The sequence below is a fragment of the Spermophilus citellus genome (assembly GCF_964194105.1).
Source record: "Spermophilus citellus genome assembly, chromosome: 8".
Lineage (NCBI taxonomy): Eukaryota > Metazoa > Chordata > Mammalia > Rodentia > Sciuridae > Spermophilus > Spermophilus citellus.
In genome coordinates this window covers 108232704-108255601 of record NC_138189.1, presented here as the reverse complement: position 1 = coordinate 108255601, position 22898 = coordinate 108232704, and the positions used below count along the sequence as shown (strand labels likewise).

At 32.9% G+C, this 22898-nt stretch overlaps 1 protein-coding gene across 1 annotated transcript in view; it reads right to left on the bottom strand.

Annotated features, from left to right (window-relative positions):
* Nucleotides 1-22898, bottom strand: part of STPG2 (sperm tail PG-rich repeat containing 2) — a gene marked incomplete at both ends in the record, with an annotated part of 313074 nt that overhangs the window by 159334 nt on the left and 130842 nt on the right. The window contains 2 exons of the mRNA XM_081304686.1: nt 9211-9303; nt 17581-17732. Of these exons, the coding sequence (XP_081160812.1) occupies nt 9211-9303; nt 17581-17732 (245 nt within the window). The remainder of the gene's footprint in view (nt 1-9210; nt 9304-17580; nt 17733-22898) is intronic.

The window sequence follows — 22898 nt, the reverse complement described above, 5'->3', positions numbered from 1 at the left end:
TTGATATTGGTCTGTTCAGATTGTGTGTATCCTCCTGACTCAGTCTGGGCAAATCATATGACTTAAGAAATTTATCGATGTCTTCACTATCCTCTATTTTATTGGAATATAGGTTTTCAAAATAATTTCTAATTGTCTTCTGTATTTCTGTAGCATCTGTTTGATATTGCCTTTTTCATCCCGTATGTTAGTAATTTGAGTTCTCTCTCTTCTTCTCTTCATTAGCATGGCTAAAGGTCTGTCGATCTTATTTATTTTTTCGAAGAACCAACTTTTAGTTTTGTTAATTTTTTCAATAGTTTCTTTTGTTTCAATTTCATTGATTTCCGCTCTGATTTTAATTATTTCTTGCCTTCTGCTACATTTGCTGTTGTTTTGCTCTTCCTTTTCTAGGGCTTTGAGTTGGAGTGTGAGCTCATTTATTTGTTGGTTTCTTCTTTTTTTGAGGAATGACCACCAGGCGATGAATTTTCCTCTTAAAACTGCTTTCATTGTGTCCCATAGATTCCGATATGTTGTGTCTGTATTTTCGTTTATCTCTAAGAATTTTTTGATTTCCTCCTTTATGTCTTCTGTAACCCATTGATCATTCAGTAATATATTGTTTATTTTCCATGTGATGTAGGATTTTTCCTTCCTTCTTTTATCATTGATTTCCAGTTTTATTCCATTATGATCAGATAAAATGCATGGTATTATCTCCACCCCTTTATATTTACTGAGGGTTGCCCTATGGCATAATATATGGTCTATTTTTGAGAAGGATCCATGTGCTGCTGAGAAAAAAGTATATCCATTTGAAGATGGCTGATATATTCTATATAAGTCAGTTAAGTCTAGGTTATTGATTGTGGTATTGAGTTCTATAGTTTCTTTATTCAACTTTTGTTTGGAGGATCTATCCAATGGTGAGAGAGGTGTGTTGAAGTCTCCCATAATTATTGTGTTGTGGTCTATTTGATTCTTGAATTTGAGGAGAATTTGTTTTATGAATGTCGCAGCACCATTATTTGGTGCGTAAATATTGATAATTGTTATGTCTTGTTGGTGAATGGTTCCTTTTAACAGTATATAATGACCTTCTTTATCCCTTTTGATTAACTTAGTCTTGAAGTCGATTTTATTTGATATGAGGATGGCCACCCCTGCTTGCGTGCGAGGACCGTGTGCGTGGTATATTTTTTCCCCATCCTTTCACCTTCAGCCTGTGTATGTCTTTTCCAATCAGATGTGTCTCCTGGAGGCAGCATATTGTTGGATTTGTTTTTTTAATCCATGATACCAGCCTATGTCGCTTTATTGGAGAGTTTAAGCCATTAACATTCAGAGTTACTATTGATATGTGGTTTGAACTTCCATCCATGTTTGATTGTTTATCCTTTTTTTAAAAAAATTTTTTTAGTTTGTTTCTCCATGATTGTCTTTCCCCTCGCCCTCTGTCTTTACTGAGGCACTTCCCACTGATGGTTTTGGTTATTGTTTTTCATTTCTTCTTCTTGTAGTGTTTTGCTCAAAATGCTTTGCAATGCTGGTTTTCTGGCTGCAAATTCTTTTAACTTTTGTTTATCATGAAAGATTTTTATTTCGTTGTCATACCTGAAGCTTAATTTTGCTGGAAACAGAATTCTTGGTTGGCATCCATTGTCTTTCAGTGTTTGAAATACATTGTTCCATGACCTTCTTGCTTTCAGTGTCTGTGATGAAAAATCCGTTGTTAACCGTATTGGTTTACCCCTAAATGTAATCTGTCTCCTTTCTCTTGTAGCTTTTAATATTTTCTCTTTGTTCTGTATATTGGATATCTTCATAACAATGTGTCTTGGCGTTGGTCTACTGTGATTTTGTGTGCCCGGTGTCCTGTATGCATCTTCAATTTGTATATCTGTTTCCTTTTTTATTTCTGGAAAGTTTTCTGTAATTATTTCATTCAGCAGGTTTCTCATTCCCTTGGTTTGAATCTCTGTACCTTCTTCTATCCCGATGACTCGTAAGTTTGGTTTCTTCATGTTATCCCATAACTCTTGGATGTTTTTCTCGTGAGTTTTTACCAGCCTTTCTGAGTTGGCTAGACTCTTTTCAAGATGGTATATTTTGTCTTCATTATCTGACGTTCTGCTTTCTACTTGCTCCACTCTGTTAGTGATACTCTCAATTGAGTTTTTAATTTGGTTTATCGTTTCCTTCATTTCTAGAATTATTGTTTGATTATTTTTTATCATCTCTATCTCCTGATAAAGATGCTTAACTTCTTCTTTTATCTGTTTATGAAATTCATTCTCAATGTGTTCTTTCACTGCTTGGATTTGCTGTCTTGTATCCTCTTTAAGGTTCCATTCCATCTGTCTAAGGTGTTCCTTGAGTTCTTTATATGACCATTTTTCTGATGACTCTAGGTCCTCCTGAATATTTAGGCTGTCCTACATTGTTTGTACTCCTTTTCTTCCTTGTTTTTTGAAGCTGCTCATATTACTTCTTGTTCTGTTTGACTGCTGAGTTACTGTTTACTCCTGTAAATTAATTTGATGTTTGGGAGGAAAGGTATTTGAAGGGAAGGGAAGAAGTCTCTAAAGAGAATGAGAGTAGGCAGGTAGCATTCAAGGAAAGGGGGGATAAGAAAAATGAAAAGACTAAAGAAGAAAAAAATAGGAACTAAAAAAGAAAAAAATTAACAAAAAAACAAAAAAAATAAAATAATAATAATTAAAAAAATTTAAATTAAAATTAGTAGAAAAAAAATTTAAAAAAATATTTTGTTAAAAAAAATTAATAAAACAACAAGAAAGAAAAGAATGAAAATGAATGAAAAACCCAAATCAAAAAAAGAAAAAAGAAAAAAAAAAAAAACCTAATAAATGCCTTCTTAGAGTTTGATTAACTTCTCTTCCAGTAGATGGCACTGTGCCCACCGGGTCAAGTTTCTCCTGTCAATACGCGGGAACCAATCACTGTGCAGCAGCTCCTCCCAGACTGGGCGAGTCTCCAATCCTGAGTGCCTAGGGCTTCCTCTTGTGTCTAGTCACTTCCCACTTTTTCTTTAGCCAGGCCCCTCTCACCACAATACTGGCTACACGCCAGGTCTGCTGCTCCTGGGAGCCCTGTTTTCATGAACGACTGGGCACACTCTTCCAGTTTGCCATTTCCTCAGACCTTAAGTTTGTAGAGCTTGGGGCTGAGAATCCTCAGCGGATTTTACTTGCCCTCCGGTATCCACTTCCCCATAGCTGGTGCAAGAGACCTCAGCAGTCAGCCCTGGTGGGAGCGGTAGGCGGGTCCGCACCACCTCTGATTCCCTCGGGCTGGCTGTAGCACTCACGGGAGAGCTGGGAGGGGCCCTTACGGGAGAGCTGGGAGGGTTAGGGTTAGAAGGGCTGACCAGTTGTTTCAGCCGGATGAATTAATGCCAAGTCATGGCTGTTTGTCTGCGGGAAGCAGGTGACCGGGAGTTTGAATTCAGCAGATCAGGGCTCAGTGCGTGTTCTCGGATCACTTGGATTTTAAATTGTCACTCATCTTATCAGCTGTTTCATTTAATTCGGCAGCTCACTCGCGCGGTGAAGAGTCTGCTCTATGGTGCTCCGTGGGAGGCGGCGGCAGCAGCAGCGGCCTTCGGAACCCCCGGGGAGGGGGTGTGGGTTGCGGGAGGGGAGGCGGCGCCTCGGGGCTGCGCCGGCCGGGTACCGGACACGCGGGAGAGCGGGTGGGGTGGGGGAAAGAAATTGAGATCTAGATTTAGAGACTGAGCTTGGGAGGAGAGACAGCTGGGGAGAAGCAAGGCAGAGAGGCGGAGAGGAGAAGGAGATGGGGCCGATAGAGCCGTGCAGCTGGGGCTGCAGCCTTACTGCTCGCGCTGAGGTCGTGATGGACTCCCTCCACCTTGGCTGGATTAGTGGCGGATTCACTCCACCTAGGCCCCTTTCTTGACACGGTGCTGGGTTTTTGTCAACAGATCTCCTTTAATGATCTTTACCTCATCTTTTCTGACGTGGCGGCGCGGAGCACAGAGCGGCTTACTCACTTCCTGCCGCCATCTTCCCAATCTTTTTTTTTTTTTAAAGTTTTAGAAAACCGGGCAGAGGGTGGCCAGGGGGCTGCAGCCCGCTGGCTCCCAGTCAGTCCTTGTTGTGTATTTTTAAAAAATTAAAAAATAATCATAATTACAGTACTCAAATGAGTTAATATGCATTTGAAATAGTACCTGGCATAGAATAAGCACTATAAAAGCACTGGCTCTTATGTATATTAATAAAATTAATTTCATTAATGTCTATAGACGTGTTTTGTGGTTTCTAATAATTCATCTCATTAAATGAAGGTGAAATATGACATATACTCAGGGGTAATTTCCTTCTCACAGGTTCAAAACCAAAATTCACAGGCAATATTCCATTAAATCCTCTGGTGATATAGGGAAGGTAATTTTTTTTTTTTTTTTGCATTTTACTCTTAATCTGTGTAGTTTGTCCATTAGAGTTTTAACTTTTTTTTTCTTTAGTTTTAACATTTTTTTCTTTAGGACTACCTACTGTGAGAAAGTCTTAGGCTTTATCTCACCTCCAGGAGGTTTCTGAAGATATAAAAATTAACTCAAACTCAAATGGTTGGCAAACACCCTTAAGGAGAAAGTTCACTTCAGCATTCTACTTGCCACTCCAGTAGAACTCTCCCTCCTTTAGCCTTTAGTCTGTATACTGTGGAAATCTATACTCAAAAATATGCATGAATATGTTTTTTTAAAAATTTGTTTTATTTTATCTGAAATTTTTATTATTTTCAGAGAGTTGGTCAGTACAACCATAGGTATATAATAATGCATATTGAATCATTTAAGTAATATTTTTTACTTTTCTTTTAAAATATCTTCACTTCACAAATAAAAATCAAATCATATTCAGTGTTTTAAAATAAACAGAACAATTATCTACCTTTAACCTTTCCCTGGTTCCATTCTAGGAAATAATTCCTTTAAACAAATGACAGAATCTTTTTGTTTCTTTTTCTTTTTCAGTATCAGAGATTAAACCCAGGGCTTCCATGCATACTAGGCAAGTGTTCTAACACTGAACCACATCCCCAGCCTATTTTGTTTGTTTGCTTGTTTTAATTTTGAGACAAGGTCTTACTAAGTTGCTCAGGGTGGATCCAACTTGCAATCCTCCTGCCTTAGCCTCCCGAATAGCTGAGATTACAGACATGTCCCACCTTTCTTTTTGTATGTTTGTTGTATTTACCATCACAAATTTAATATAAGGAGTAATACTGATCTTTCAGGGTTTTATTTATATCTGTTAACTATGAAATGTGAAATTTGGCACACATACCACCTCTTAACCTCTTGATTTTATTTTTTATTATTATTAATAATTAAAGTCTTTCTTATAATAAGACCTCTTGGGATTTTTATATGTTGTTTTAATTATAAACAAGATTATTTTATGTTGTTTTAATTATAAAAGAGATTTAAATTATCATTATTATTCACTATATAACCACATAATATAACCAAACACAGAGAAAAATAAATGATATTCTGTTACCAAATCCCTGCCTCTTGAATATTTCAAGCATGAGCTGAAATACATTCCTTATTAATTTTTTTTTACTTTTTGTTATTTCAAACAGGAAATACTAAGTTTCTATTCTCTGTATTTATGTCAGCATTCTTCAGTGTCTTCTTTTTATTTGTATTTATTTACTTTGCTAAAGCAATTCTTTACATGGGGATGTAAGCTTATGAAACATTCTGAGCTCTTGCATGCCAGAAATTTCTTGATTCATTTTGGGACACAGAGAGAATTCTACATGAAAAATTATTTCCTCTGAGAAATTTGAGAAAATATTATTCCATTACCTCCTAGCTCTTAACTATTGGTAATGCTGCTAAGCAAGTGGCTGATATTACTTATATTTGTCCTCCATTCGTAGGATACCTATTTACATTTCTCTGTGGAAGCTTCAAGAATATTCTCCTTATTTATGGTCTTCTGAAAATGTAAAAGAATGTGAAAAAATGTATAACTCTTAAAATTCATTCTCCTTGGTATTTTGTGGAGCTCCTCAAATCAAACTAATGTCTTTGCTCAACTTAGGATGATTGGTTTTTATATCCAATACTCCCAACGATTTTTTCAACATTCTGTTTCTAGAGCACCTAATAAATAGATAATTGTTTTGTATCCATCCTCCATTTCTTATATTTTCGATTTTTATTCAACTAATGCTTATGTTTTAGTTTCTTTGAAATAAAAAATATTATATTGGGACCTTAAAAAGGAAGAGGGGTATACCAATTGGCTCATATTAAACCAGAGGTCAAAGAGATTTTTATATTTTTATATAAAAATACAACTTAATAATTTGAATAGTATAACTTCCTTTAAGGTTGCAGTATACATATCCACATATATGGAATACCTAAAATATCTAGGACATAAATTTTCTAGTAGTTTCATGTTAAATGAAACTTATAAAATTCCATTATTTGAAAAATTATTTCAATTTTGTTTTGAGGTCATCATTTGGATTTTTCATCATCTACATATACACTTACCTGCTCAAATAGCATTTTCATTTGCAGAAGGGATTCAAAAACCCAGGTTTTCTATATGATTAAACTATTTTGCTTCTTGGGAAATCAGATTCCTACCCAATAGTTTTAATTGCAAATGTTTTTGTGAAAAGAGAGAGATTACCAAAAAGTAGATTGCATATCCAAAGACAGATTAAGTCGCAAGATAAAAAATTTAAATTAGGTCAAAGAAATTGGTGGAATAACTCTTCCTTTTAAATAAATCTATACTATCTTTTTCTACTATAAACATAAAGTATAATATACATATGTACTCCTCTAGATGCCATCAGAGATTTCCATTTTTCTTTCCTAGTACCCATAATTTTATGATAAAAATGACTTTGAGGGCTGGGTTTTGGCTCATGCAGTAGCACACTTGCCTGGCATGCGCGGGGTGCTGGGTTTGATCCTCAGCACTACATACAAATAAAATAAAGATGTTGTATCCACCGAAACTAAAAAAATAAATATTAAATTTTTTTTCTCTCTCTTTTTTTAAAAAAAGACTTTGAATGTAATCTAAATATTCATAAATTTAAAATAATTTTATTAGTATTAAAACACTTAATGATTTATGTCACAGACCCTGAGATATGTAAATCAGACATACAAAAAAATCCAAAATTCCCTGGCATGAAGAAATAATTTACTGAAATAACACACTTATTTAACAATATTATATGTCAAGAATATTGCTAGATGCCAAGAGCAGTGGCACATGCCTGTAATCCACCAGCTGTAGAGGCTAAGTAGGAGGATCACAAATACAAGCCAGCCTTAGCAATTTAGAAGGCCCTAAGCAACATAGCAAGACCCTGTCTCTAAATAAAAATTTATTTTATTTTTATTTAGGGGTGGATGCTGGGGATTGAACTTGGGGGCACTCAGCCAATGTCACCAGCCTTATTTTGTATTTTTATTTAGAGACAAGGTTTCCCTGAGTTGCTTAGTGCCTTGCCATTGCTGAGGCTGGCTTTGAACTTGTGATCCTCCTTTCTTAGCCCAAGCCACTGGAATTAAAGGCATGTACCACTGCACCAGGCCAAAATTTTTAAAAAAAGGACTGGGGATGTGGCTCAGTTAAGTACCCCTGGATTCAATCCTGAGGAAAGGAAGGAAGGAAGGAAGGAAGGAAGGAAGGAAGGAAGGAAGGAAGGAAGGAAGGAAGGAAGGAAGGAAGGAAGGGGAAGGAAGGATGAAAGAAAGAAGGAAAGGAAGGAAGGAAGGAAGGAGAGAGGAAGGAAGGAAGGAAAAAAGGAAGGAAGGAAAGAAAGAATGCTAGATGATTTTAATCTGTCTTTTGAATTAAGAGCTACAAAATAAACAAAGAAAAAAGAAACTCATAGAACCTGATACTAATTTTGACCCTATCTCAAATTCAGTTAGTTAGTGCCTCAGAAAAAAAAAAACAAATCCATTCCTGAATGCCTCACTAAATTAATCTAATCCCTTACATTTCATATAGTTATATTAATTAGCAGTGCATTTATCATTTTCTTAAATCAGTGTACCCTTATTTCATACTGCTGATTTTACTAATAAAAACATTATAAATAAATTCTTGGCATTGTCTCATTTAGCAGTATTTATTTTACTAAGCAATGCTCTGATATAGATGTTTAGATGCATTTTAAACTCTGTTTAATGATCCTGTCTTGATCATTTGTTATTAATAATATCTTGTAAAGATAGTCTGGTACTTTATAAACACAGGACTAAACTGTGACATTTGTCTTAATTTGTTTCGGCCACTATAATGAAATAACATAAACTAGGTAGCTTATTAATGACAAAAATTTATTTCTCATAGTTCTGGAGGCTGGAAAGTTTAAGATCAAAGAACAAGCAGATTCAGTGTCTCCTTCCTTTTCCCTGTGACTTCACATGGAGCAGCTCTCTTGGGCCTATTTCATAAGGCCACTAATCCTATTTGAAAGAGATCTGTCCTCATGATCTAATTATTCCCAGAAGGTCTTACCTCCTAATACTATCACCTTGGGTATTAATTTCAACATATGAATTAGGGATAATGAGGTAAACATTCAAACTATAGTAGCCTTATCTGTGGATATAACTTTTTAACTATAAATTTTACCTTGATCTTCTTGCAAATTCAATCTGAAATAGTCACTATTCATTTTTAAATTTAATCTGCTTTATAATTTTCAATCTACTCAATTTTAACTATTTGTAAAATAATGATACTTCAGTTTAAAAAATCATATAAACAGAGTTTATAATGTAGTTAACAGGAGTGAAAAATAACTGAAGAGGTTTAGGGTTCAACATGAATTTAAATTGAAAAGAGAAATAAATTATACTATGGGTAAACTGAGTAGAACCTAAGTCGAAACTTTATATTCCATATTCAACACACTTAAGTTCAACTTTCACATCTATTCTAAGAATAAAATTTCTGGTAAGACCTCAACTACAAGTGATTCCCTCATAGAAAAACAATGTACTCTGACTGAGTTTCAAGAATTTTGTTCAACTTTAAAAATATGGAATTATCAGGTTAGCAAAGATTTCACAACAGGTGATCAGGTACCTCTATCAATTCATAATATAATATTTATGTTATGCAGTCTCCTCCTTGTTTCCTAGATTACAAATAAGTTTAATTATAAAAGTCTGCTTACCGTATCTAATACTTTAGTAGTTCTTTCTGTTCTTGATAAGAAGGCAGCATATTGGCTAGTCAAGTTAGGTAATGCATCAAAAAGTCCACAAATCTACGAATTCAAAAAAGCATGTTGAAAGAAGTGGTTAAAATTAGTATACCATTTATTTTTATCAATATATGTAGCACTCTAAAAATTGTTTGCAATGAAGATCATCAATAATGCTTTGTCACTAAATAGAAATAGACATGTACTCATAAAAAACTATAATTTTAAATAGGATATAGAATTTTAAAATATTTAATTCAGTGAAATATTACAATGGAAATAGTTGATTATATGAACCTGTAGGTAAGTATGATGGATCTGCATACATTATTTAAAAATATTAGGGGTGAATTTCTAGATATATTCTGATATCTAATTCAGACATCAATTCTTGTTCCATTTTACAACCAGAGGGTTTTAATCTCAATAATATATGAGTATAATGTATTTATACAATTATGTAGTATTATCTGTTAATGATTTATTATTAATACGTAAAATAAAATGCATTAGCTATAACTAAATTATGTGGTAATGTATTAATACATTTCCTATGCAAAGTAATCAATGCTCTTAAATATCATAATCCCTCATATTCATTGAAGATATAAATTAATAGGCTAGAGGAAGCTGGTAATCTAAAACTTTAATTAGCAATTAATTAACCTTTGTGATATTATACTTTCTCTGACTTATCATAATTTATTCATTTGCATTCATTTAATAATTTAAACTATATAATAGTAACAACACTATTTGTTTATACAAAAATAAATAGGATTTATTTTCCATTCTCATATTTGTTTTTGTATATTCACAATGTTTTTGTGTATTCATACTTTTTTATTCATCTTTAATATTTCAGATTTTGACACATAGTAGAAAGTAGTTAGAGGTTTCTCTCTTCCACTTTTCACATTTTTAACATTAATTCAGTGGGGGAAAAAGTCCATCCCCGTATACTGTATCTGTGACACTATTAGTTCTTTAGTGTAAATGCTAAAATGTAACTTTTCCACTTGTTTTTTTCATGGTATTTATATGTAGTCATTCAAAAGAAAACAGAACAATCACAGTCACATCTTTTAAAAATGCAAACGCCTTCAAATAAAGAATATATAAGCTAGTATCATTATTGTGTAGATTTTAAATTTTTTCAATTGAAAAATAATTTTTATCAATATATTATCAATGTCATGTACGTGGTACTAGAAGTTATGCTATAAGAAATTTCTAAAGCATTCTGCAACTTTTACTATTTAAGGAGTAGAAGTATCCAAGCTTAAATAATAATAAGTGAATTCCTCTTTGGGTGATTTTGACTTTAAAGGGAATAAGTAGTTTGTAGCACACCACATTTCCAACCATGAACAATTTAAAATTAATCCAGATAAAATATAACAAAGTCTTATTCTGAAAGGCCTCATAGAGTTATAGAAGTAACAAAGATCAGAGGGCTAAAATTCTGAAAAGGGTAGAGCCTCTGAGTGGTGAACTGTCAACCAGCAGGTGCTTTCTCACTGGAGCATTTGCTGATAATAGACTAGATAATACAATAGGAATCTGGGCTTAGGCCTAGCACAAGGCTGCTGCTGCTAAGGAACTGAGAAATTATCTTATTGTCTTTTATTGGGACAAAATGACAAAATTGCAGACTTGAAGTACCTAAAAACACCTGGTCTGTTTTCTCATCAGAATATCTGTGAGAGGTAAAAGCAGGGCAAAGTTAAAAATGTAAGCCAAAATACTGAAACACAAAAGCATCGAAGATGTAGTTCAGGACCTGCCAGAAAGAAGGACCCTAAATACATCAGGTTCACCTTGGAGGTCCCAGAGGGATTATACTTAAGAAAATGAAACAACCAGAGGTAAACAAAGCACTGGCAAAAATGTAATCAATACTATACATGATTGTATTAAGCTGATCTCTCACCCTTATATGCCTTACAGAGGAAAGCATGAAGCCTATTGAGTAGATAAAAAACACAATTTAGAATCTGGACATAATTCTATACATATGTTTTATACATAATACATGTCATTATATTAAAAAGTACAGGGCATTCCAAAAGTTATAATGTATGATTAAATATCAACAGAAAACAATTAACAGAATACAACAATAAACCAATAAGGTGACACAGATATAATACTAAACAAGGACTTTAAAATAACTATGATTGCTCAGGCGTGGAGGCACATGCCTATAATCCCAGCAGTTTGGGAGCCTGGGGCAGGAGGATCACAAGATCAAAGCCAACCTCAGCAACTTAGCAAGACACTAAGCAAGGAGACCCTGTCTCAAAATAAAAAACATAAAATAAAAAGTGTTTGGGATGTGGCTCAGTAATTACGCACCTCTGGGTTCAATCCTGATATCTAAATATATACATATATATATAATAGAATTTTTAAATAACTATGATTAATCTGTGTTCAACAAAACAAAGGGAAAATAGATAAAAAGACTTATTAAAAACATGGAAAATTTTACCTGAGAATTGAACCCATTAATAAATAATGCTAGAACTAAAAAAAATAGAATATCTGAGATTAAAATTCAATAAAGTGACTAAACAGCAGTTGAAACACAGTTGAATAAAAGACTAGTAAATTGAAAGCTAACCCTGTAGAAAATATCTAAACCAAAGCATGAAGAGGAAAAAGAAGGCTTAATACAGAGTCATTCTAAGATATGTTTGGGGCATGCTATGTAGGTCTAACATATACAGAAAGACAGTAAGAAAGGATAGGACAAAAAAAGTATGAAGTAACAGTAAAGAATTCTTCCAAACTGATAAAAGACATCAACCCAGAGACTTAAAGTGTCTGTAAACATCAGGCAAATGTATTAAAAATAAAATATATCAAAGACAAAGAAAAAAGACCAAAAACAAAAGTCAATTTCTTTCAAAGAAGAAAATTATACCCAATAATTTACTTCTCAATGGAAATAAAAGCCAAAAAAAATGGAATGACACCATTAAAGGGCTGGAAGTAATTACCTAAAAAGTCTATATCCAAGAAAATCATTCAAAAATTGCAAAATAATGACATTGCCATACAAACCAAACTTAACAATAATTCAGCAACAGCAGACCTGAACCAACAGTATAGGGAGTTTTTCAGATAGAAGATAAATGATTCCACATTAAAACATGGAAATTCAGAAAACAATGAAACACAACACAAAGTGTAAACATGTGGATACTATAAATGAATACAAAACAATAATTTCAAATGGCTTTTAAGATATAAATTTAAAATGTATGACAATAATTAAACAAAAAACAGGATATAGCAAAATGGAGTTAAAAGGTTCTTAAGCATTATTGAGGAAGTGGTAAAACTTATCCTTTTCATGGAACTACAGTAATTAAAGGATGCCTCATAGTTTAATGACAAGCATTAAAAATAGTAAAACAATGCATAACTAAAAATGTAATAGAGGTAGCTATAATAGAACAAAATAAATATTTTATTAATCAGAAAAAAATTTCGAGAGCAGTATGTCAAAATAAACTGGCCTATATGGTATCTCCTTAATATGGGGTGAGGGGAGGTGTCTGTGTATACACAATACTAATAAAAAATAATCAAATTAAGCACAAATGGATTAATATTACAACTAAACACAAAGATATCAGACTGAATTTTTTAAATTTAGACATGTTTATGATCTTTCACTCTTGACTATAGAGTTTGTCAAATTTTCTCTAATCTACCAGAGTCTGAGTTACAACCATAGGTACTTCAATAAAAATAGGCATCACAATACTGAATGCCAAATACTACAGAGCTACAGTAACAAAAAGCAGCATGGTAATAGCACCGAAATAGACATAAAGACCAGTGAATCAGAACAAAAGACACAGAAAGAAACCCGTTTATATACAGGCAGTCATCTGATACTCGAAAAGGGTGCAAAAACATACATTACAGCAGATATACTTTTAACAAATGGTATTAGGAAAGTACATATCCATATGTAGAAGAATGAAGCTAGATCCCTGTCTTTGGCCTTGCACAAAAGTCAAGTCAAAGTGGATCAAAAACCTAGTATTTAGACCAGAAACTTAGCAGATGTTGGAAGAAAACATGGGCTCAACATTACAACATATTGGCATTGGAACTGACTTTCTTAACCAGATCCATAGTGCTAAAAAAATAAAACCAAGAATCAATGAATGGCACAGCATCAAATTATAAACTTCTGCACAGCAAAGGAAACATAAAGACAGCCTACAGAATGAAAGAAAATCTTTGCCTGCTGCCCTCTGACACTGGATTGATGGCTAGAATATACAAAGAATTCAAACTTAACATCAAAAATTCAAATAACCCAATCAATAAATGGGCAAAAGAACTAAATAATCATTTCTCAAAAGATGAAATACAATGGCCAATAAATATATGAAAAAATGTTTAATATCCCTAGAAATCAGGGAACTACAAATAAAAACTATACTGAAATTTCATCTTACTCCACTCAGAATAGCAATTATCAGGAATACAAATAATAATAAATGGGTGAGGAAACGGAGGAAAGGGTCCACTCACACATTGGTGGTGGGACTGTAAATTAGTACAACTTTGGAAAGCAGTATGAAAATTCCTCAAAAGACTAGGAAGAGAATTCCCATATGACCCAGTTATCCCACTCCTTGGTATTTAGTTTCTAAAGTCAGAAAATTATAGTGATATAAGCACATCAATTTTTGTAGCAGCACAATTCACAGTAGCCACAATATGGAACCAATTTAGGTGCCTGTAAACAGATGAACAGATAAAGAAAATGTGGTATGTATATACAAAGGAGTTTTACTCAGCCATAAAGAAGAATAAAATTATGGCATTTGCTGATAAATTGATGGAACTGGAGAACATCATGTCAAGTGAAATAAGACAGACTCAGTTTTGTCAAGAGTTGAATGTCTTCTCTCATATGCAAAAGCTACAGCAAAATAAGAGGGGGAGAAAAGGGGATGAACTTATGAAAATAGAAGGAAGATTAGTGAAATATAAGGGGATTGAGAAGAGTGAGGGGAGAGAGAGGAAAAGGGAGGAAATGCAGAATGAAATTGACCAAATTATGCTAGATACATATTTGAATGTACCATGGTGAATTTCACCTATATGTATATCTATAAAGCACCAATTTAAAAAACAACCAATAGAAGGAATATAAGTAGAATACTAGGAATGGGAGGAGGGAAGAAGAAAGGGAAAGAAGTAGTATTAGGGACTGAAATAGAGCAAATTATGTTGTATGCATATATGATTATAACACAAAGAACCTCACGATTATGTACAATTATAAAGCACTAATACAGACATTTAAAACATAACATTAAAAAAAAAACAATAAATGTGGGCTGGGATTGTGGCTCAGCGGTAGAGGGCTTGCCTAGCATTCGCGGGACCCTGAGTTCGATCCTCAGCACCACATAAAAATAAATGAATGGAATAAAGGTATTGTATCCAACTACAACTAAAAAAAATAATAATAAAAAAAAAAGAATAAATGAGGGCTGGGGTTGTAGCTCAGTGGTAGAGCACTTGCCTCACATGCATTAGGCCCTGGGCTCAATACTCAGCACCAAAATAAATAAATAAATAAATAAATAAATAAATAAATAAATAAATAAATAAGACATTGTGTCCATTTACAAGTTAAAAAAATGGAAAACAATAAATGAAATATTGCAGTAATTAAAATGCTAAGGATGCACAAAAAGTGGATCACTTTAACATAGTTGGTGAGAATGTAAAATGTTACTGCCTCCAAAACAGTTTAGTTGCTTCTTAGGTTTGACAGTTTCTTATAAAATTAAACATACACTTATGATATATCCCAGAAGTCCCACTTCTATATACTTATCCCAGAGAAATGAACCTTGTTTCCCTACATTAACATGTATGTGAGTGTTCATAGCAGCTTTATTCATAATAGTCAAAAGCTGGAAACAGTTCAAATACTGCTCAGTGTGTGACTAGATAAAGAAAAAGTGGTACATCCATGTAATGAATACTATTGCTAAAAAAACAGAAAAACTTGAGTCCTTACTATATACTAAAAGTTATTCAAAGTGTTTTATATGTGAAGTGTTTTATATGGTTTATTTAGTATTCACAATAAAATTTTGAGGTATGTACTATTATGATCTCTATTTTACTATAAATAAAGGGTTCTTTTTTTATTTGTTTCAGCTTATAATTTAATAATTATTTTTATGTCCAGTTACTAAAAATAATGAATAATTAGTATATTTTACACAAAACATGGCAAAAAATGTCCCCAAAATGACTAACATTCATTATGTATTTAAAATTCACCTATACAAGCATTTAAAATTGTTAATATGGTAAATTTAATATTATGTGTTTTCTATCACAATTTATATATCTACTATATATGTATTCATTTATATGTACATTTATATATATGAATTTATAGTTCAGTTTGACATATGTATGTGTATATATGTCAAACTGAACTATAAATGTTAAATAAAAGACATCAAAGATTGATAACAAAAAGAAGTTCAAAATTAAAAGTCAAGAATCTAGAAAATCTAGCAATCTGAATAAATACTTTGATTATATGTAGGCATGTTAAAATTGTTCTTATTTTATCATCTCAATAATAAACTAGTGAGTTTAATAGAAAATAAATTAAACACTCAGAAACCAAAGAGTTGTTTTGAAGAAGCTGTCAGATATATTACTGGTCCTATAGGACAAAAAATAATAAAAGAAAAATGTCTAAAGATTACTGTCTAGGGGATGGGGTTGTGGCTCAGTGGTAGAGCACTTGCCTAACATGTGTGAGGCCCTGGGTTTGATTCTCAGCACCACATATAAATAAATTAATGAAATTAAGTTAAAAACAAAAAGATTAAGGTCTACCGATGTCAAGAAATTTTCACCCTACCTCAAATTATAAAATACTTCCAGTTTTATGGGTGCTGGCAGAAGATACCAAACTGTTTAGTCAAAGACAAAGGCAGCTTCTAGGTCTTCACTTTCACTCATAGCATGAAAAACTGCATGACCATCAGCATACTTAGATAGTCCTCCTTACCCTCAAATCCTAATGAAGGCAAGATAGATGGTAAAAAATGGATACCTATGGGGCTAGGGATATGACTCAGTTGGTAGAGTGCTTGCCTCACATGAACAAGGCCCTGGGTTCAATCCCCACCCACCACTACAAAAAAATATCTTTTATAATGGGTAAGAACAATATTCTTTGCTTGGGAGAGACATACTAGATCCTTGAAAGATATTTGGTATATAATCATCCTTGAAAAGGTAGTTCTGAACAACAACAACAAAAAATTGTGCAGAAAACAAAATATAGAGAATTGTGTCTTATAAAAACAATAAAAATAGATATTTTTATAGAAAACAAATTTTGGGGTGTGATGTTTACATAGAAAATAAATCTCTGAAAAATAAACTTTAATAAAAAGCTAGAAACCTGAAAAAGATCTAAAAAATACAAAATTTAACCTCACAAAATAACTTTTTTTATAATAAAACATAAAATAGTTCATGTATCAGTAATTTGGGACATCATATTTCAAACTACTACATAAAAATTCCTATTTTCTAGCTTGTTTTCTTTTGTTTTCATTATTGTTTCTGTTGGTCTCATCTAAAAATCATATTACACATCTGTACTAAATCAAAATCCAGTCATTACTTCCACAGCATTGAAATCTGAAACAATCACTCTTCACTCTCATCCACTGGTGTATGTCACACAGAACCTTTTCCATATTAGAAAATTTAACATTTTAAAACTAGCTATCTGGACAGATATGTTGGCACATGCCTGTAATTCCAACTACACAGGAGGCTGAGGCAGGAAGATCAACTGGAGGCCAGCCTTGACAACTTAGACCCTGTCTCAAAATAAAAAGGACTAGAGTTGTAGCTCAATGATAAAGCATTCCTGAGTTCAATCTCTAGTAATGCAAAAAAAAAAAAAAAAAAAGGCAGCTCCTAGGTCTTCACTTTCACCTGTTTATATTAAATATCTTCATTTCGTGGTTTGAATTTGTGGGTCTTCATCATTCTGATTATTCTTACTTGAACACATCCCCAGTGCACATTTTTTCAAATGTTATATTTGTCATCTCTAGATACATCTAAATTTGTATCTTCTTATTTCTGCCATTTTCCTAAAATATGCTCAAACTTTACTTAACATATGGAATATAGTCATAATAATTAATGTCCTATCTGCAAGTTCTATTATCAGCCATAATTTTGAGAGACCACTAAGGGATTGACATTAGATATAAAAATATTATTTTTGTATTAACATGTTACCTGGTAATGAGAAGGCCCAGGAGTAGTGCAAGCATCTTCCTGAACCAGGAACGAGGTTCTAGGGACAGAAGAACCAAATGCACTTTTCTTTTTTTTCTCTAAGCTGACATTGGTGATTACAGTTTTGTTTAGGATATTATAAAACCCAGGACCTAAAATTATAAAGAATATTATACATAAGAACAAATATACAGGTAATTACTTCTTCAAATTGAATAAATTAAGAAACTTTTTTTAGAAAAAGTTCTCATATTTTGATTGGTATGCAAAAATGGTATAAACCCTTTTAAAATACTTGTGAAGTTCATATAAAGTTAAAAATATTCTTACCATATGACCCAGAAATTTTACTCCTAGGCATTTCCAAAAATAAAACAACCTAATGTCCATCAGCTGATGAATAGGTAAAGAAAACAATGGAATAGGAATACTATACTCAAATAATGAAATATTGCTCAGCAATAAAAAATAAAAGATAAATGCAATTATGGGAATGAATCTCAAAAACATTTGATGCCAAGTAAAAAAAGGCAGTCACAAACTCCTGAATAATACATTATTCCACTTCCATAAAATTTTATAAAGACAAAATTCACAGAATCAGAAAAAGTTGCCTTAGGTCAGGAGTAAGGGTAGAAATCATACAAAGAGGCATGAGGGAACATTTTAGAAATTATGTAAATGTTCTAAAAACTTGACTGTAATGGTGGTTGCCTGTCTGAAAGAAAGTTGACACCTATGACTCCATTTTTGTGACCATACACCTCATAATGCTATGCCAACTACTCTGTCAACTTGTTGAACATGCCAAAAGAAAATTATTTGCTGAAAAGGAAGATCCTAATAATTGTATAAAATGAACTCTTCCCCAATAACAATGATATCCTCTGAGCTGCTCTGTGCTAGAACAATGAGCAATAGAAGTAAATTTATCCCAGTCATAAATTCCTGACAAGCAACTTAAGTCACCCACTTAAAATATCTCTTATCGTCAAAAGAATCCTCTAACACTATACCTAATGAAACACATCCTGGTCTATACTAGAATCTGTATTCCCTGAATTTCTATTTAAGATTCCATATAAATGTCTTTTTGCTTAACATAGCAATTGAGTCTCTTTGGATGACAGTTGACATACATTTACTAAAAAATTATCAAACTGTACTCTCAAAATGAATAGTCTTTATTGTGTGTAAATTATACTTTAATAGAACAGAAAAAAGGAAAAAATCTCAAAGCTGAAAAGTGTTCAAAGGTTGACATAGCAAGTAAAGTGAATTTCATGAAAACAATAAAAATTAAAATCATTATCGTCTGATCTCCTTATCATGGCAGTTATTTTAATTTTTGCCCTTTACCTTTGAGCACATAATTATAAACTGTAATATTTTCTACAGTGACAGTATGAATAAAGCTTCATAATAGTTTTCATTCAAAAAATACAAACAACATTCTTTGCTATCAAAAAATTTTATTAATACAAATATTTTAAGCAAATATTTGAGTTTGTTCTTTATAATTCAATTTTTCTTGTTTTTATTTTATGTATTCTAATTTATTATACATGACAGCAGAATGCATTTCAATTCATAGCGCACATATAGAGCACATTTTTTTCATGTCTCTTGTCTTCACAAAGTACAGTCACACCATTCATGTCTTTATACATGCACTTTGGATAATAATATCCATCACATTCCACCATCATTTCTCACTAACCCTATGCCCCCCTCCCTTGCCCCTCCCTCCCCTTTAAAAAAAAAGTTATTGCAGTGAGCAGTAATATCTACTATATAAAATATGATATACTTGAAAGTCTACACTAAACTTGGTTGTACTCATGTTGATTTTACTAAATTAGCTCTGCAAATTCCAGGTATGAGACCACACTTAAATCTTATTTTTCTGGGCTTCAAGTTCATCATCTAGAAATAATAGGGATTGACTAAATCAAACTATTCAAAATCTGATCTGTGGACTACTGACTCTCCAAAATGAATCTACAAGATAAAGAGTTTACAACTAATTGAAAATTTACCATTTCACCAAGCACTCTGCAACAACTCCTTGATGAAGAAATCATTGCATTGCTATATACTCTTGTGTAATCTCCTTTCTTATCATGGGAAAGAAACAAACAATAGACAAAGGAGTCTCTGAGTTGCTAAATGATCCTTTGGTTAATTCTAGATGTTAAAAGTGATCAAATCATCCCATATAAGCAAATACTTCATATTCTTGATACATTCAAGTTCGTCTGAAGCAGCAAACTCCCCAATTTTTAAAATATTCCAATTTCAAAATCTATACACCAAATGCCCCTACCAAAATTCTGTTGTATCAATTCTTAGAAAACCTAAGTGCTAATTATATTATTCTTGGTGTCTTCCAATATTTCTTCTACTGGTAATGTTTAGGAAGATAAAAACAAAGTTTAATAAAAACTATTTGTACAACCATTTAAGGTATATAAAAGAAAAGTATGTCAGATCTATAATCACTCTGGTGCAAGAGCACAACATAACATTCTGTAGGTAAGCTTAAGTAATTAACCATAGCCTGACCTCAGGACTCAGGATATCCATGGCCTATACATCACAGGTACTATATTTTTAAGCTTCTGGCATAAAAAGTCATTATGATTATATGATTCACTCAAATCAAAGTTTTACATATTCATTTTCTAATCATTAAGTCCAAGGAAATGCCCAGGAATCCTTGATCAGATCTGCTAATGGAGAGTTAGAAAGTTTAGGGGAGGACTTCTAGCAGTAAATTGCAGCTATCCAATAAGTAGTCAAATCTGCCCCATAACTTCTTGACAGGTCTAATGCATTACTGTACTCTAATAGCTACATTGAAAGAAACCAAATTTCCATATGATCATTTTTTATTTGTTTCAATTAGTTATACATGACAGCAGAATGCATTTCGATTTATTATACACAAATGGAGCACAACTTTTCATTCTCTGATTGTACATGATGTAGAATCGCACCATCTGTTCCTAGGGTAATGACGCCCATCTCATTCCATCAATTTTCCTACTTACCTATGTCCCCTCCCCTTTGCAATCAAAGTTCCTTCAATCTCCCCCACAATACCCCATCATTATGGATCAGCATCCACTTATCAAAGAGAACATTCAGCCTTTGTATTTTGGCATTGAGTAACTTCACTTAGCACAATATTCTCCAACTCCATCCCTTTACCTGCAAATGCCATAATTTTATTCTCTATTAATGCTGAGTGATATTCCATACAGTTTCTTTATCCATTAATCTGTTTAAGGGCATCTAGGTTGGTGCCACAATTTAGCTATTGTGAATTGAGCTGCTATGAACACTGATGTGGCTGAGTTACTAACTATACTATGCTGATTTTAACTCCTTTGGGTATAGATGGAGAAGTGGGATAGCTGTTCAAATACTGGTTCCATTCCAAGTTTTCTAAGGAATCTCCATACTGCTTTCCATAGTGGTTGCACCAATTTACAATCCCACCAGCAATGCATGAGTTTACCCTCTTCCCCACATCATTACCAATACTTATTGTTGCTTGTATTCTTGATAACTGCTATTCTAACTACAGTGAGGTGAAATCTTGGTTTTGATTTGCATTTCTCTAATTGCTAGAGATGTTGAACATTTTTTCATATATTTGTTGACTGAATTGCATATCTTCTTCTGGGAAATGTCTGTTCAGTTCCTTAGCCCATTTATTGATTGGGTTATTTATTTTTTTGCTGTTAGCTTTTTGAGTTCTTTATATATTCTGGAAATTAGTGCTCTATCTGATGTGCATGAAATGAAGATGTTCTCCCACTTGTGGGCTCTCTCTTCACATTATTGATTGTTTCCTTTGCTGAGAAGAAGCTTTTTAGTTTGAATCAATCCCGCTTGTTAATTCTTGATTTTATTTCACTAGCTTTAAGAGTTTGGTTGAGGAAGTCAGAGGCCTACTTTTTCTTATATTAGGTGCAGGATCTCTTCTAATTCCTAGATCCTTGATCCACTTTGAGTTGAGTTCTGTGCATGGTCAGAGACAGGAGTTTAATTTCATTTTGTTGCATATGGATTTCCAGTTTTCCCACCACCATTTGGTGAAGAGGCTATCTTTTCTCCAATATGTGTTTTTGGTGCCTTTGTCTAGTGTGAGATAACTCTATTTATGTGGGTTTATCTCTGTGTCTTCAATTCCGTATCACTGGTCTACATTCCTATTTTGGTGCCAATACCATGACATTTTTGTTACTATTGCTCTGTAGTATAGTTTAAGGTCTGGTATTGTGATGCTTCCTATTTCACTCTTCTTGCTAAGGATTGCTTTGGCTATTCTGGGTCTCTTATTTTTCCAGATGAATTTTATGACTGATTTTTCTATTTCTATGAGGAATTCCATTGGGATTTTGATCAGAATTGCAGGAAATTTAGAATATCACTTCCACTGAATGCACTGGTCAAGAAAGTCACCAAGGCTAGTCAGGATTGAAAGGGAGAAGAGTGAGATTCAACTTCTCAATGAAATGAATAACAAATAGTTAAACAAGAAATGGAGTAATGCCATAACAAAGCCAAAAATAATAGTAGCAATGACTTTACAACCTGACAACCTCAAGACTTCTCAAAATGGCCTTGAGGATACTGATGTTGATGACTTGACAAAAATGTTATCGAAGGCTGGAGAAAAAATCGCTCATATAACAGTAGAAATTTAGCAAAACTCATATTTGATATAATAAAGAAAATACCTAATGAACAAGTAAATTCTAACTAGAAAAATTTCCAGGCTGAATGTCAATATGTCAGAAGTTGCTTTTATCCACATATGAGAAGACATGGGTAGAACAAATTGAATTTAAAGTTAAACACTAACTTTTTACTTTTCAAGCAGAATTTATAGAAAATAAAAAGAAATAAGGATTTTCTGAATTTTAAAATAATGTTTTTCATTCCTAGCCTCTCTAGGCAACAAAAATCTCTTAAAGGAACAAGTAGCTTGAGGGAAAAGACCAAAAGCAGGATTTGTCTGTAAAACTCTTTGTTAAAGTTTCAGAAAGATTTAGGGTGGTGCTTTATAGAATTATTCAACTAAATAAAAGAGCTTATGAGAATCTTAGACCCACTTGACTATGACAATAGAGCTTCTAAGAATTTAAGGATGTTCAAACAAGCTGCCTCAAAGTAGAAAAAGACTTTTACAATAAAATATATGTGACTTTGTCTAATAGATTTTATTATAATTTAATACAATAAAAAACTCACAAAATTTTTATAAGCAATTTAACCAGGGTTAAGAAAGATATATTAACTGGACA